The sequence below is a fragment of the Carcharhinus amblyrhynchos genome, chromosome 9, assembly GCF_965287045.1.
Source record: "Carcharhinus amblyrhynchos chromosome 9, sCarAmb.v2.hapA, whole genome shotgun sequence".
NCBI classification, from domain to species: domain Eukaryota; kingdom Metazoa; phylum Chordata; class Chondrichthyes; order Carcharhiniformes; family Carcharhinidae; genus Carcharhinus; species Carcharhinus amblyrhynchos.
In genome coordinates, this window is record NC_137332.1 from 57,805,482 (window position 1) to 57,822,127 (window position 16,646).

A 16,646-nucleotide genomic window follows, 5' to 3' on the forward strand; every position below is an offset into this window, starting at 1 on the left:
AAGATTTTACCATCTTCCATTCTTTTCTGCAAAAACCACATCCTACGTCCAAAAGATGAAAACTGACACAACACTCATTTCCAACAGGGGTGGAATTGGGCAGTGAGGGGTGTCAAATTAAAAAGGACTTGGATTTCTTTTCCCATTCCAACAGAAAAATCCCTAGTTTGGATTTTAACCTGGGATCAAAAGGTGAAAGACAATTTTGAGTTCAGCTCTAATTAACAATACTGAGCTCTGTGGGTCTAATGCTCAATGAATTTTCATGTAGTACATACCCCATACATCGGATTTTATTGAAAAGGTATTGTAGGCCAGACTTTCTGGTGCAGTCCATTTAATTGGGAATTTCGCTCCAGCATGGGCAGTGTAGGTATCACCAGTCATTAACCTGCTTAAACCAAAGTCTGCAACTTTCACCACATGATTCTCACCAACTAGGCAGTTACGTGCAGCCAGGTCTCTGGAATGAACAAGCAATTGCAACATAACAAATATCCACATAACACTGGCACAAGTAATTCAGCAGCATAAACAGCACTTAAATATTAAAATAAATATTAAACTTTTAATGGATTTTCAGAGATATCTCAACATTATCTTTATGCAATTCTCAAGGATTATCCATCATGCTAACATATTTAGGAGAGACTCTATCTCAGTGCCATTCTAATAGCATATTCTACATTCTTTACAATGTCTGACCTGTGAATGAAGTTCTTTTTCTCCAAGTACTCCATAGCAGAGGAGATCTGTGTGGCCATGTATAAGAGCACAACAGCATTCACCTCCTCCCTGTTGCACTCACGCAAGTAGTCCAGCAAATTCCCATGGGGCATGTATTCAGTGACAATGTAAAAAGGGGGTTCCAAAGTACAGACACCTAAAGGCAGAAAATATGTTACTTTCAATGCACTCTATAGGTGAACAGCAATCAAAATCACCTTGCTTCCACGACAATCAGCTCGTGCATACTATTGGTAATTCAAATGTAATCCATCCTCATATTATTTAAATAATTTGTGCTTTTCACGACTTAGTCATCTTAAATCGTTTTACAACTAATTAAGCACTTCCGAACTTTAGCACTATTGTAACGCAGAAAATGTGTGGCAACAGCAAGATTCCACAATGGTATTGAGAGAAAGGCCAGAAAATGTGATTTCGAATGTGTCAGTAGAAGACCAAACTTTGGCCAGGATAATGTGATCAACTTTCCTGCTTCAAATAGTGCCATGGGATCTCTTTCATCCATCTGAGGTGGCAGTCAGGGTCTTGGTTTAGTGACCAAAAGAGAAAACGCTGGAAAATCTCAGCAGGTCTAGCAGCATCTGTAAGAAGAGAAAAGAGCTGACATTTCAAGTTCAGATGACCCTTTGTCAAAACTAGCTAGGTCATCCAGACTTGAAATGCAGCTCTTTTCTCTCCTTATAGATGCTGCCAGACCTGCTGAGATTTTCCAGCATTTTCTCTTTTGGTTTTGGATTTCAGCATCCGCAGTAATTTGCTTTTAACTTGGTTTAGTGTCTCATTCAAAAGACAGCATCTCAAGAGTTCAGATTCTGCATCAAAATGTCAAGCGAGATTACGTACTCAGAACACAAACACTCAATCTCTGGCTCAAAGCTACTACTGAATCAAGGCTGACAAACATACATTTGAAGAAAATGATCACAGCACAGAATATTCTCCTCCCACCTCAAAAGGCTTAAATTCATATTCACACTGCTTCTAACCATGTTGAAATCATGTTATAGTTTGAAATACTTACAAGCTTTAACATGCAGCATAAGTTGAATATATAAAAACTCATGAGATCACACTCACTGCACTGACAATTCCCATGTTACTAGGCTTTTCTCAGGCAGAGGTGGTGGCAGGATGGAATTAAATAAATATTCATCAACAAGCCATGAACTGCAATATTGTTAACACAAGAGCAATTCTCATCAGAAGACAACAGATTCCAGAAACACTTGCCTAGTAGCTGAACTAAATTTGGATGTTTAATTTCTTTCATTACAGCAGCTTCCTTCAGGAATTCCTCCACCTCCATTGTGTCCTCCTTTTTTGGGGGGAAAAATAGACAATTTGTTACTAATTGACAAGATGCATCTTATTTGGCATAAGTTGCAAATTTGTGAAGCGTCCATAAACAAGCACTGGCTATTCTTATTCAGCACTGGAGATGAACCTTAGCAGCATACTAAAGTAGAATCCAATTATTTCAAACATACACACTTAGTACAACACCTCAGCAGTTTATTGTTGCTTGGTTTTTAAGCAGCTTTTTTGTCATAACACTACTGATTAACCCTAAAAAAGAATGTGTGCTGGGTAATACATGTCAGGTAATAACTTTGGCAAGAATATTGGTTAGATAATCTGCATGTCATGATACTCTCCATGTCACCTGCATATCACAGCTCAAAGCATGGGCTGACTAATCTGTGAGGTTATCCATGAAGGCTCTACTGTCTAAACCTTTCCCCTCACCTGAGGTATGGTGACCTTCAGGTTAAATTACCACCAGTCAGCGCTCTCACGCAAAAGGAGGGCGGCAGCCTGTAAACTCTGGATTGAGGCGAGTTTTGTTACGTACTGCTAAGAACCACCGTGGGCTGGATAGTATGCTCCCAGCCTTTCTCCATGCTTTTTTGAAATAAGCTTGTGCAGGAATGTGACAAAGGTAGCATGCTCGCTTATTTTCTTCCTGTTCCGTGTGTCCAGATTCTGTTCACCCCTTCCATAAGAAGTCACAGGAAGATTAGCAAGATCATGTTTCCGGCCCAAATTTGTTTGATGTGGAGATGCCTACACTGGACTGGGGTGGGCACAGTAAGAAGTCTCACAACACCAGGTTAAAGTCCAACAGATTTATTTTGCAGCACAAGCTTTCGGAGTCTCGCTCAATCAGGAGAGTGAGGAATTGTGTTCATAAACAGGGCATATACAGACACAAACTCCATTTACAAGACAATGATTGGAATGCGAGTCTTTATAGGTAATCAAGTCTTAAAGGTACAGACAATGTGCGTGGAGAGAGGACCAAGCACAGTTTAAAGAGGTGTGTATTGTCTCCAGCCAGGACAGTTAGAAAGACTTTGCAAGTCCAAGCAAGTCGTGGGGGTTACATATAATGTGACATGAACCCAAGATCCTGGTTGAGGCTGTCCTCATGTGTGCAGAACTTGGCTATCAGTTTCTGCTCAGCGATTTTATGTTGTCATGAGTCATGAATGCTGCCTTGGAGAATGCTTACCTGAAGATCAGAGGCTGAAAGCCCATGACTGCTGAAGTGTTCCCTGACAGGAAGAGAACTCTCCTGCCTGGTGACTGGCGAGCGATGTTCATTTATCCATTGTAGCATCTGCACGGTCTCCCCAATGTACCATGCCTCGGGACATCCTCTCCTGCAGTGTATCAGGTAAACAACTTTGGCTGAGTCGCAAGAGTATGTACCATGTACCAGGTGGATGGTGTTCTCATGTGAGATGATGGCATCCGTGTCGATGATCTGGCACGTCTTGCAGAGGTTGCTGTGGCAGGGTTGTGTGATGTCGTGATCAGTGTTCTCCTGAAGGCTGGGTAGCTTGCTGCGGATGATGGTCTGTTTGAGATTCTGTGGTTGTTTGAAGGCAAGAAGTTGGGGTGTGGGGTTGGCCTTGGCAAGATGCTGAAAGACGCCCTCATAAAAACAGGATATGGCGCTCGACTTATTGATTGACAGTTCCGATGTGCCACAGTGAAAAAAACCACACCGACTTTCTCAGAACACAAACACAGGACATGGCGGAGAGAATACACTTCGTCATCCACTACTTCCTCGGAGCAGAGAAGCTACAATATCTTCCCTGGAGTCTTCAACACGTCATCGATGAAGACGAACATCTTGCCACGGTCAATCTCACACCCCAACTTCTTGCCTTCAAACAATCGCACAATCTCAAATAGACCATTGTCCGCAGCAAATTACCAGCCTTCAGAAGAAGTGACCACGGCACCACACAACCCTGCCACAGAAGCCGTTACGTTGTCTACGTGATAAGCTGCAGGAAAGGATGTCCTGAGGCATGGTACACTGGGGAGACCATGCAGACGCTATGACAACGATGAATGAACACTGCTCGACAATCACCAGGCAAGAGTGTTCCCTTCCAGTTGGGGAACACTTCAAACGCCACGGGCATTCAGCCTCTGATCTTCGGGTAAGCGTTCTCCAAGATGGCCTTCATGACATATAACAACGCAGAATCACTGATCAGAAACTGATAACCAAGTTCCGCACACGAAGACGTCCTCAACTGGGTTCATGTCACACTATCTGTAACCCCCATAACTGGCCTGGGCTTGCAAAGTCTCACTAACTGTCCTGGCTGAAGACAATACACATCTCTTTAACCTGTGCTTGGCCCTCTCTCCACTTACATTGTCTGTACCTTGAAGACTTGATTACCTGTAAAGACTCGCATTCCAACCATTATCTTGTAAATGGAGTTTGTATCTGCATATGTCCTGTTTGTGAACACAACTCCTCACTCACTTTGTGAAGGAGTGAGACTCCGAAAGCTTGTGCTGTCAAATTCATCTGTTGAACTTTAACCTGGTGTTGTGAGACTTCTTCCAAATTTGTTTAGCAGTTGCATTCTTCTGCCAAAGTTATATTCTATTTACAACGCAGTATTGAGAGGTTACACTGTCTTGACTTCAACATCAGTATAAGGAAGACAAAATTTAGTAGCAGACCTTGAGAAATGTTGTCTTAATACATATGGGCACTGTCTTTCTCTGAACCTCAAACATTCCCTATTTGCAACATGATTATTAAAATTCTTGCATTCAGGTGCAGAATAATTCAGCATGTTTTCTAACCTATATATTCCAATATGAGAGATTGGCCAAGGAGGTAAGAGTCCATCAGATTTAGGGAAATTTGGCACATTGGATACAAAATTGGCTTAGTGATGATTGAAGGTTGTTCTTGCAACCAGAAGCCTGTGTCCGGTGGTGCAGTGCAGAGACTGCTGTTGGATCCCTTGCTGTTAGGTGGTGTATTTAATGATCTAAACAGGAAAGTAGGAGATATAATCAGTAAGTTCGCAGATGATAAAAATTGGTGACGTGGTAAATAGTGAGGCGCAAAGCCTTCAATTACAGGCTGATATAGACGGGCTGGTCAGATGGACAGAATAATGACAAATGAAAGTTATCCCTGAAAAGTGTGACGTGATGCGTTTTGGGAGAATTCAAGGCAACAGAATACACAATGAATGGCAGGACGCTGGTAAGTACAGAGGACCATAGGAACCTTGCAGTGCATGTCTATTGATACTTGAAAGTAGTAGGACAGGTAGATAAGGTGGTTACAACAGCATATAGGATACTTGCCTTTATTAGTCAAGGCGTAGAATGTAAGAGCAGAAAGATTATGATGGAGCTGTATAAAATACTTATTAGGCTATGGGTAGAGTACCAGAACTGTGTGCAGTTCTGGTCACCACACATTAGAATGGACGTGATTGTACTAGAAAGGGTGCAGAGGAGATTCACCAGGATGTTCCCTGGGCTGAAAATTGAGGGGGGCGGGATTTGAAGAAAAACCTTTTCACCAAGAAGGTGGTGGTGGGAATTTGGAACTCACTGCCTGAAAGAGAACCCTCAAGTTGAAATGCCATAGCATACAGGCCATGGACCAAATGCTGGAAAATGGGATTAGAATAGATAGGTGCTTGATGACAGTGCACACAAGATAGGCTGAAGGGCCTCTTTTCTCTGGTACCAGTTGACACTGATACCACACATTGACAGCCTACACGCCACTCCTACAATCAGCTGATGGAGAGGCAGTAAATTTTAGCTAAGCATGGGCAAGCAAGTGATCTGCAAATTGCCACTGGGTGAAGTTATGTGGCTGATGTCTTCCTCTGAAGAACTTCAGTCCTCTGGGTCTACCTTGCCCCCAATATCAAAACTACTTTCAGGCTCAGATTCATCTGTTCTGAAGAGAATGAGAGCGCCTTCTCATTTTTGAGACTTCTCTCAACATACTCTGCACACACGAAAAACCAGAGATGGTTGAAACAACTGGGTTCGGAAATTGTCCTCAAACAGCAATATACAGCTGCACTGGTGAGAAAATTTAAGACTCTCAAATCATGGCTTGAATGTCATGTTCAAAATTTAAACAGCAAATTTACGAAGGTTGTTGCAGCTGACTGTCAGGAAGAAAGCTGTGAGAACAACATGAAGAGGAAGCAGAATGGCATGTGGTCAATGGCCTAAATGTCATAAGCATTTTTAAAAATACGGGATTCATCTCAAATCCCACCCTCCTCATTCTGCTGAACATGTGGTGCATGAAGGATGTGAAATGAGGTGTAATGTTTACCGAGTGGAGTTATAACTTCTTCTTCAAACAAAAGCTGTTACAGTTAAATTGCTTCTTGGCAACAAATTAAACAGAAACGAATACCAAAATAGAATATGATTTGCAAAAGCAATGAAGCAATGGCCGTGATCAGGTGGCTCTGTTAGTCATGGGTGCAAACCTTTAAGTTTATTTATTAGTGTCACAAGTAAGCTTACATTACCACTGCAAAAAAGTTACTGTGAAAATCCTCATCACCACACTCCAGTGCTTGTTCAGGTATACTGAAGGAGAATTTAGCATGACCAATGCACCTAACCAGTAGTCTTTTGCACTGTGAGAGGAAACCAGAACACCTGGAGGAGACCTACGCAGACACTGGGAGAATGTGCTGACTCCGCACAGACCCAAGCCAGGAATCGAACCCTGGTGCCTGGTGCTTCAAGGCAGTCTACCACCCTGTGATGGCCATTAAATCTCACAAGCGGCCAGAAATCGGATTTGTGACGGCGAGATCTGTTTGAGATCCTCCTTGCCCTCAACGACATAGTCAGGTTCAACCCGATTTCCGTTTATTTTAATATGTATAATTACTGGGCCCGACGTTGCAGTGGCCACCCACAATGCATCACTACTGGTTTTCAAAAGCAGAAACTAGTCATGATGACCACACTCGGGATGCTGAGGTGCCTGTAGGCTCCAGGGATTGAGGGACCGGACCGGGCATTATCCCCCAACACCCTGACAGTGACACCTTAAAAAAAAGGCAACTGAATCTCAGACTCCCGGCACTGCCCTGCCCCTCCAGCTGGCTGAGAACACGCTGACATCTCCACATCATGAGCAATCCTTGCCAGCACTTTGAAATTACACTCGCTTCTGTTAATTCAGGTGAGAAAAGGTGCACGTGAAGCCAGTGAGTTTCACACAGCTTTTCCCACCTGATCCAACAGTGTGCAATTTTGGGAAAATTGCACTCACTGTCTTGATTTTAAATACCAAGGGATTCTAATTATGGATCTATGCAGCTTTAAACATGAAGATGTAGCGTGGCCATTAAAAGCAGGTGTGTCACAGAAAAAAAAACATACAGAAAAGGTAATAAGAAACTAATTAAATACTATTTTCCCTATATTCCGCATTATGGTTTGATTTGCACATTCAGAAATACTCTTCCTCACCAAAACATGAGCAATCTTGCTCAATCTCCTACAATTCACAACGTGCCTGATTTCCAATCCCTCCCCTCGTGTTCCCGTCTCTGCGCATTGCTTACTGTCCTCAGAGCCGGGATGGAAACTATATTTCACTTGTCTGCCAATAACACTGCACTGTAACCTCCCACAGACACATTCACAGGAGCTCCTTCTTCCTCATCTGTTTCTCTGCCACTGAGTCCTACCTTCTGCATGGCACTAAAGCAGACCACCGGTAGGGTCAGGAACTGAAACGCGTGGGAAACAAATACGCACCTTACTGTCTTGTCACACAGCAAAGAAAATCGTAACAACCTGACTGATGACCACCACCCAGGCTCTCTCCTTTCAAAGAGATGTGCATGAACACTGAAATATCTTAAACTGGATAAAACATTTTACGCCTATGTTCTACAATCGAAATCTACAATTAACAACAATCTTAGCCCGAGGCTTTAATTTAAAACAAGTACATTTTAGTCAATCCAGGCCACTTAATCTATTGGTTCATGCTTGAGCAATTAAACCCAAATAGTAATTCTTCGGAAATTCTGGAGATGCATAAGATTTTTGAAAAATGTCTTCATATCACAACAAAAGCACTTTGATAATCTGAACCAATTGCACACTTGTACAGAAAAAAGACATGGGAAAATTAATCCCTCTAGTTTAATTTTATTCACTTTCACCAAAAGCAGAAAGTTAGGAGTTGCGCACAGGACTGCTGACAAATGTGTCTCCCAGCAAACTTCTGTTGGTCAAATTTAAAGGTAAACGTCTAATAAGTACCTTCAGTGTTTTTACTGCAACGGTAAGGCTGTACTTCTTCCAAACTCCAACGTACACCTCCCCGTATTGCCCTCCGCCCAGCTTGTGTTTCATTGTGATGTCAGTGCGTTCCATCTCCCACTTGTCATGTATGGGAGAGACTCCGTAAACAGTGGGTTTGTTGCATTTTGGAGCAGGGTAGTGCAGGGTTGTGACCAGCCCATCGGCCACAGTGGAATGGTGATGAACAAGCTCCGCCAAAGTGTTAAACCGGCTCTCTGCTGTCACATACACCTGAGAAAAGAAAACACACCTACTTTCTACAATTGTTTTCTCTACAAATAGCAAAGCAGTTAAGATAAGCAACAGCATTTTTGTAATGGAAATTGTTTCTACAAAACTTGGGCACTTCATATGTGATAGCAAATAACAAAATCGAAGGATGTTGCTAATCTGTATTTTAATGCATTGCAAACACAAATGAAATAAAACAGGAAGCTTGAACAAAGACAGCATGGAGGCTGCACTTTTAGCACAATTTTTAGACTGAAAAAAATCTTTGATTTAATGTTATTCAGTTTGGGAGATGGTTGGTTTCTCCAAGATTTGGATTACTGTCTTTTCATTTAGTTTCCCTTCCCAGTTTTCCCCCACCCCTAGGTGTGTGAAGCTGAGTACCTGAGCCATACAGACCAGGATTAGGAGAAATACATCAAATAGGAAAGAAAACATTGCTCAGAATTCTGCAGAAAATATACATCAGCACAGCAATAAATTTGCCTCAAGTGGATAAGATGTATGGACTTTCCAAAACATATTTTCCCTTTTAGGGGTCACAGCGTCACAAAATTGATTAGTTTAGATTGACTTTTGGAACTTGGGCGTAACAAAAGCATATGTGCTCTTAAAATTCAACACTAACCACTTATCACCATTCCCTCCCACAACTCAACCTACGGATTTTTAATGCACTTAATCTGAAAACAATAATATTACCAGTCATCAGTGTCAATTTAAAAAGCCACTTCTCATTTACTCAAGTTATTAACACTGCAATGAAGTTACTGAAAATCTCCTGGTCACCACACTCCAGCGCCTTTTGGGTACACTGAGGGACAATTTAGCATGGCCAATGCACCTAACCAGCACGTCTTTCAGGCTGTGGGATGAAATCAGAGAACCCGGAGGAAACCCACACAGACAGAGGGAGAATGTGCAGATTCCACTCAGGCAGTGATGCAAGCTGGGAATCGAACCTGGATCCCTGGCGCCGAGGCAGCAGTGCTAACCACTGTGCCACCCATTACCGATGGTAGGCTAACTAGTCTGTAATTTTCCCTTACGTAGTGTTTACATTTGCCATCCTCCAAACTGGAGAAACTGCTCCAGAGTTTACAGCATTTTGGAAGATGACCACCAATGCATCCAATATTTCCAGGGCTACTTCCTTTAATACTCAGGGATGTGAATAATCGGGTAGGTCCTGGTGATTTGTTAGCCTTTAACCCCATCAATTTCCCCAGTACCATTTTCTTGCCGATATGAATTTACTTCAATTCTGCCCAGGAGTTCCCTCACATTTGTGGAAGGTAATTTGTGACTTTTGTGATAGAACATAGAACACTACAGCACAAACAGGCCCTTCGGCCCACGAGTTGCGCCGATCACATCAACATCTACCAATCCATAGACCTATCTATAACCCCCAATCCCATTAAACCCCATATACTCATCCAGAAGTCTTTTAAAAGACCCAAACGAGTTTGCCTCCACCACCACTGACGGCAGCCGATTCCATTCACTCACCACCCTGAGTGAAAAACTTACCCCTAACATCACTTCTGTACTTGCCTCCCCGCACCTTAGATCTGTGTCCTCTCGTAGCGACCATTTCAACCCGGGGAAATAGCCTCTGAGAATCCACCCTATCTATTCCTCTCAACATTTTATAAACTTCTATCAGGTCGCCTCTCAACCTTCGTCTCTCCAGGGAGAAGAGTCCCAGCTCCCTCAACCTAACTTCATAAGGCATGCCTCCCACTCCAGGCAACATCCTTGTAAATCTCCTCTGTACCCTTTCAATAGCTTCTACGTCCTTCCTATAGTGAGGCGACCAGAACTGTGCACCGTACGCCAAGTGAGGCCTGACAAGGGTCTTATAAAGTTGCAGCATTACCTCCCGATTCCTAAACTCAATCCCTCGATTAATGAAGGTCAGTACACCATACGCCTTCTTGACCACATCCTCCACCTGCGAGGCCGGTTTAATTGTCCTGTGGACCCGGACCCCAAGATCCTCCTGCTCTTCAACACTACTAAGACTCCTGCCCTTGATAGTGTACTCGTTCTTCCCATTGGTCCTGCCAAAATAGACGACTACACATTTATCCGCGTTGAAGTCCATCTGCCACTTCTCCGCCCAGTCCTGTATCCTATTTATGTCCTGCTGCAACTTCTGACATCCTTCCAGACCATCCACAACACCACCAACCTTCATGTCATAGAACCAAAGTATGTGTTCAATTCTTCTGCCATTTCTTTGTTTCCCATTATAATTTCCCCAGCTTCCAAATGAAAGGGACCTATATTTACCTTTACTAATCTTTTCCTCTTGACATATTTATAGAAGCTTTGCTGGTCAGTTTCTATGTTCCCTGCAACTTTACACCCAAACTCTATTTTCTCCCCCTTTGGTCAAATGTTTACCTTCTTTTGCGGAATGCTAAAATAGTCCTAATCCACTGGCTTGCTGCTTTTTCTGGCAAATTTATGCATCTTCTACCAGGATATGTTAATGGAATTAGGAGGAGGGTGTGAGTAAGCTCTCGTGAATCTGTCGGGCTGAGTGGCGTGTTTCTATATCCTGCATATACATATAACCTCAATTTAAAACCCATTGATCTGCAAAAACTGACAGTAAGCCTGGAGATGATTTTTCCATCATGTCAAATTACTTTAACTTGTTTTTCCCCGGTTGGAAGTAAAGTTTTAACAATTTCTATTTCTGGACATGGCAATATCCCTAAAGTTTGCTAAGTCATTGAAGATTATTAAGGCACATGGTTCCCTTCACTTTTCTAAATGCTGCTACTCATTGGGAGCAGTGGACTTACTTCAAGTAAAATTAGAACAGAGAACAACCATTATGCTTGCTGAAAAACTCCTTTGCAAACACTGCCAGTCACTAACCTCTTTCTCAAAAGGGGAACTGTGCATCATCACAAAAAGTAAAGATATTCAGCACAATCTGTCCTGTTTGTGGCAAGGAGAATGAGTTGTGGGGTGCAACACAAAGATAAATAGAAAGGAAATGTCAAGTTTTAAACTCTAAAATAAAGCAAAATGCTACAGATGCTGGAAATCTGAAATAACAATGGAAAATGCTGGATAAACTCAGCAGGTTTGGCAGTATCTATGGAAAGAGAAAGAGAGTTAATGTTTCAAGTCCATATGACCCTTAACATGGAAAAAGAGACAAAAATAAATCCTGTCAGAGAAAGAGCAGTATACCTCTTCAAGGTAGGCAAGGTAAACAACTTTAGACTGTAAACGTTTTCCTCCATCTTGGCCACCCCCTCCATTTTAAGAACATAAGAACATAAGAACATAAGAAATAGGAGCAGGAGTAGGCCATCTAGCCCTTCGAGCCTGCCCCGCCATTCAATAAGATCATGGCTGATCTGTTGTGGCTCAGTTCCACTTTCCCGCCCTCTCCCCATAACCCTTAATCCCCTCTCTTATCAAGAACCCATCAACCCGCTTCTTAAAAATATTTAGCGAGGCAGCCTCCACCACTTCAACGGGCAGAGAATTCCAGAGATTCACCACCCTTTGAGTGAAGAAGTTCCTCCTCAACTCCGTTCTAAACCGCCTCCCCTTTATCTTGAGGCTGTGCCCCCTAGTCCTACTGTCTTTTTTGAGCGGGAAGAGTCTCTCCACCTCTATCCTATCCATCCCATTCATCATCTTATACGTCTCAATGAGATCTCCCCTCATTCTTCTAAACTCTAACGAGTACAAGCCTAGTTTATTCAGCCTCTCCTCATAGCTCAATCCCCTCAACTCCGGTATCAGCCTAGTAAACCTCCTCTGCACTCCCTCCAGGGCCAAAATATCCTTGCGCAGGTGCGGCGCCCAAAACTGCACACAGTACTCCAGCTGCGGCCTCACCAATGCCCTATACAGCTGCAGCAAGACCTCCCTACTTTTATATTCAATCCCCCTCGCTATGAAGGCCAGCATCCCATTCGCCTTCCTGGCCACCTGCTGCACCTGCAAGCTGGGTTTTTGCGACTCATGCACAAGGACCCCGAGGTCCCTCTGCACCGTCGCCTGCTGCAGTTTTTCGCCACGTAAGTAATAGTCCTTCTTACCATTCTTCCTACCAAAGTGGACCACCTCACACTTGCCAACATTAAATTCCATTTGCCATTTCCTGGCCCATTCGCCCAGCCTATCTAGATCCTTCTGCAGACTCTCCACACCCTCCGCACAATTTGCCTTTCCCCCAATCTTGGTGTCATCAGCAAATTTCGACACCCTGCACTCGGTTCCCTCCTCCAGATCATCTATATAAATGGTAAATAGCTGAGGCCCCAGCACCGACCCCTGGGGCACCCCACTAGTCACCAACCGCCAATCCGAATAGCACCCATTGACCCCCACTCTCTGCCTCCTATTTGACAACCAATCCTCTATCCACGCTAACACCCTACCCCCAACTCCATGTCCCCTGACCTTCTGCAATAACCTCTTGTGAGGTACCTTGTCAAACGCCTTCTGAAAATCCAGAAAGACCACATCCACCAGCTCTCCTCTATCCACTGCCCTAGACACATCCTCATAGAACTCCAGTAAATTTGTCAGACACGACTTCCCTTTAATGAAACCGTGTTGCGTCCGCCCTATCAAGCAATTCCCTTCAAGATGCCTCGCAATTTCCTCCTTAATGACGGATTCTAACATTTTACCTACCACAGACGTTAAACTAACCGGCCTATAATTCCCCGCCTTTTGCCTGGCACCCTTCTTAAACAACGGCGTAACATTAGCCGTTTTCCAATCTTCCAGCACTTCCCCGGAATCCAGCAACGTCTGGAAAATAACCACCAAGGCATCCACTATAACCTCCGCCATTTCTTTCAGAACCCTCGGATGCATTCCATCCGGTCCTGGGGACTTGTCCACAATCAGCCCCTCCAGTCTGTCGAGCACCACCTCTCTAGTAACAGTAATGTCATTAAGACCCTCCATTCCTACCACCTTTCCATCTCTAACACCCGGCAAATTATTCACGTCCTCCTCCATGAAGACAGAAACAAAAAAGTTATTCAAGACCTTAGCCATATCCCCATCCCCTACCACTAGCTCCCCTTTCTCATCCTCTAAAGGACCAACGTTCACCCTAGCCAGCCTCTTCCTTTTTATATATTTATAAAAACTCTTGCTATCCTTTTTTATATTAAGTGCTAGCCCAGCCTCATAGCTTCTCCTACCCTCCTTTATCAATTTCTTTGTCAATCTTTGTTGACATTTAAACCTTTCCCAATCCTCTTCTCGCCCACTGCTCTTAGCTACTCTAAATTCCTCCGCTTTTAATTTAACACTTTCCTTCACCTCCTTCGTTATCCACGGCTTATTACCTCTCTTCCTACTGTCCTTTTTAACCATCGGAATAAATTTCTGCTGAGCACCAAGAAAGATCTCCTTAAAGATCCTCCACTGCTCCTCAGCAGACCTACCTTCCAACGCACTCCCCCAGTCCACATTTGCCAATTCTTCTCTCATCCTACCATACTCCCCTCTATTCAAACAAAGGACGCGTGTCCGGGAACCCACTTTCTCCTCCTCCATCTGCACCAGAAACTCCACCATACAATGATCACTCTCTCCAAGAGGATCCTTCACCGCAAGGTCCCTAATTCTACCCGCCTCATTACATAGCACCAGATCCAAGATAGCTCGCTCCCTCGTCGGCTCCAACACACACTGTTCAAGGAAATTATCCTGGCAGCATTCCAAGAACTCCTCCTCAAGCCCACCTCGTCCAACATGGGTCGACCAATCAATATGCAGATTGAAATCTCCCATAACTACTGCCGTCCCATTCCTGCACGCCGCACTTATTTGCGTGTTAACAGCCCGCCCCACCTCCAGATCATTATTCGGGGGCCTATAGACGACACCCACCAGCGTCTTCCTCCCTTTGCTGTTCCTAATCTCCACCCACAAGAAGTAGGAGCAGATTAAGCTCACCAAGTCTGCTCCACCATTCAATGTGATCATGACTGATCTGATACTAATTCCACTTTTCTGCCTTATCCCTATAACCCTGGATTCCCATATTGAATAAAAGCACGTCTATTTCAATCTTTTTTGGTTAGTTTTGCTTTCACTGAGCACTGACCTTTATTTGCCTATTAACACATTCTGCTATCTTATTTTTATGCCACAAACAGCACTTTAATGCTACCATTAACACTCCCTTTTTCTTGCGTCTTTGAAATTTTTGTCAATCTCTCCTATCAATCTCTCCCACCTATCCTTGACTTTTATTCTCCTCCACCTTCACCACTACACTCATCTCTTTAACTATATAATAAGAAGTCTCACTACATCAGGTTCAAGTCCAACAGGTTTATTTGGAATCACGAGCTTTCAAAGCATTGCTCTTTCATCATCTATCTTATCACATTTCTATCCCCCTCCAGCTGTGAAGAGTCATACAGACTCAAAACGCTGGCTCTGTTTCTCTCTCCACGGGTACTGCCAAACATGAGTTTAGCCAGCATTTTCTGCTTTAAGTCGAATTTTAAATTTTATCTTAATGGAGATGAAGTTGTTCTGTTCATTCATATCCTTAGCATATTCAAAAGCACAATGATCAATCCTGAAATGTTGCTTTGGAGGCAATACAGCAAATATGTGTAGCCAGATCCCATGTTAGTTGAGGAATGAATGCTGGCAGGACGTGGAAGAACTCTCATAGAACATAACAGCGCATCTTACTGTTTAAATGTGGGAACATGGCATACAGATCAACGAGCAAATCAGGGTTTTAACATTTTTCCTGAAAAATGGCATCTCTAATGTTACAGAACTCCTTAAGCATTTCCCACATCAACTGCAGCTGCTGCCAAAGGCCAGTTCTAGATAGGAATCTGTATAATAAATGTAGCAATAATTACAAACAGCAAGTCATTCAGAATGCCACATACAGGTATAATTTGGGGAGTGCCAGTGTTTAGTAATATCTGAGCGATACTGCATTGTCACAACCCACCTGCCTCTTGCTCCGATTTACGTAATTAAGTTTCTTCGGTTATCGGATCCATAGTAACATGCTCTGCATAAAAAAATTGCACACAAAGCACTGGAACTGCTTTGAAATATCCTAGATTGTATTGGTTACTGTTCTGGATTTGGGGTGAAATTCACAACCATATTAACTAAAATCAGCTGTGCTAGCAGCTAATGATTATATCACACACTGTAAGGAAATTCACAGACATCATTTGCCTCATTAAGCAGATCAATGCATGTCCAACAATAATTGTGTACTGATTTACTGTAATTTTAAGGAGGGATTACGCAGTTTACCAATTACCACAGGATCTAAAAATGACGCCAGTAACTGAATGCGTGAAAGCTGCCTGTAGCAGCAGAGTCCCACAGCACCTGGGAAGAACAAATATACACATCACATGATAGCTTCTTTCTGTAAAGTCCTTTTTTACTTGCTTAATACAGCAAAGTAATGACTCAGTCATTCCAATTACTACGCAAGCTGCTATTGAACAATGAAAATTGGACTGGCTCCCGTTTTGGACGCTTGCCTCACAGTTCCTTTCAGTTCAAGGTATCCACTTCCTTCTAACCGCCTGGCTCAGCTAAAATAGACTGAACACAGCTAGTTCTTCAGGATGGAGACTGCATGGTTGAGAATCAAGAACACTCAAATATGTTTAGCTGTTTGGGCAAGTCCTGAGAAAAGTGCACAAGAGTATTTTTGGCATTTTGCTGTTTTTATTTCAGATTTCCAGCATCTGTAATGCCTTGCTTCTGCCTGGCTTCAACTTGTCTGTACAGGAAACACAATCTCCAAACGCAATACCAAGTCAAAGTGGAGGCAGGCAGTGAAGTAATCTGCATCATGTTCTTGCCCAACTGGAACTACTGTACACAAATTCTGTTCCATTTGCTCTGTTTGGAACATAACTATTGCACTGTTACTAGCCAATTCCAACCCTCCCTCCACTGTCAAAATGGGGCATCTGGAAAAAAGTTGCTTCATGAGAATTTGAAACAATTGCATG

The 16,646-nt window shown here is 43.1% G+C and overlaps 1 protein-coding gene across 4 annotated transcripts in view; it reads right to left on the bottom strand.

The window, feature by feature from the left end:
- abl2 (c-abl oncogene 2, non-receptor tyrosine kinase) overlaps nucleotides 1-16,646 on the bottom strand; it is a 108,156-nt gene that overhangs the window by 11,110 nt on the left and 80,400 nt on the right. For all 4 annotated transcript variants that reach the window (XM_080195744.1, XM_080195743.1, XM_080195741.1 and 1 more), the window contains exons 4-7: nucleotides 8,353-8,625; nucleotides 1,981-2,065; nucleotides 706-883; nucleotides 279-463 (exon numbers count right to left, since the gene is read on the bottom strand). In XM_080195744.1, coding sequence (XP_080051870.1) covers nucleotides 279-463; nucleotides 706-883; nucleotides 1,981-2,065; nucleotides 8,353-8,625 — 721 coding nt within the window. The remainder of the gene's footprint in view (nucleotides 1-278; nucleotides 464-705; nucleotides 884-1,980; nucleotides 2,066-8,352; nucleotides 8,626-16,646) is intronic.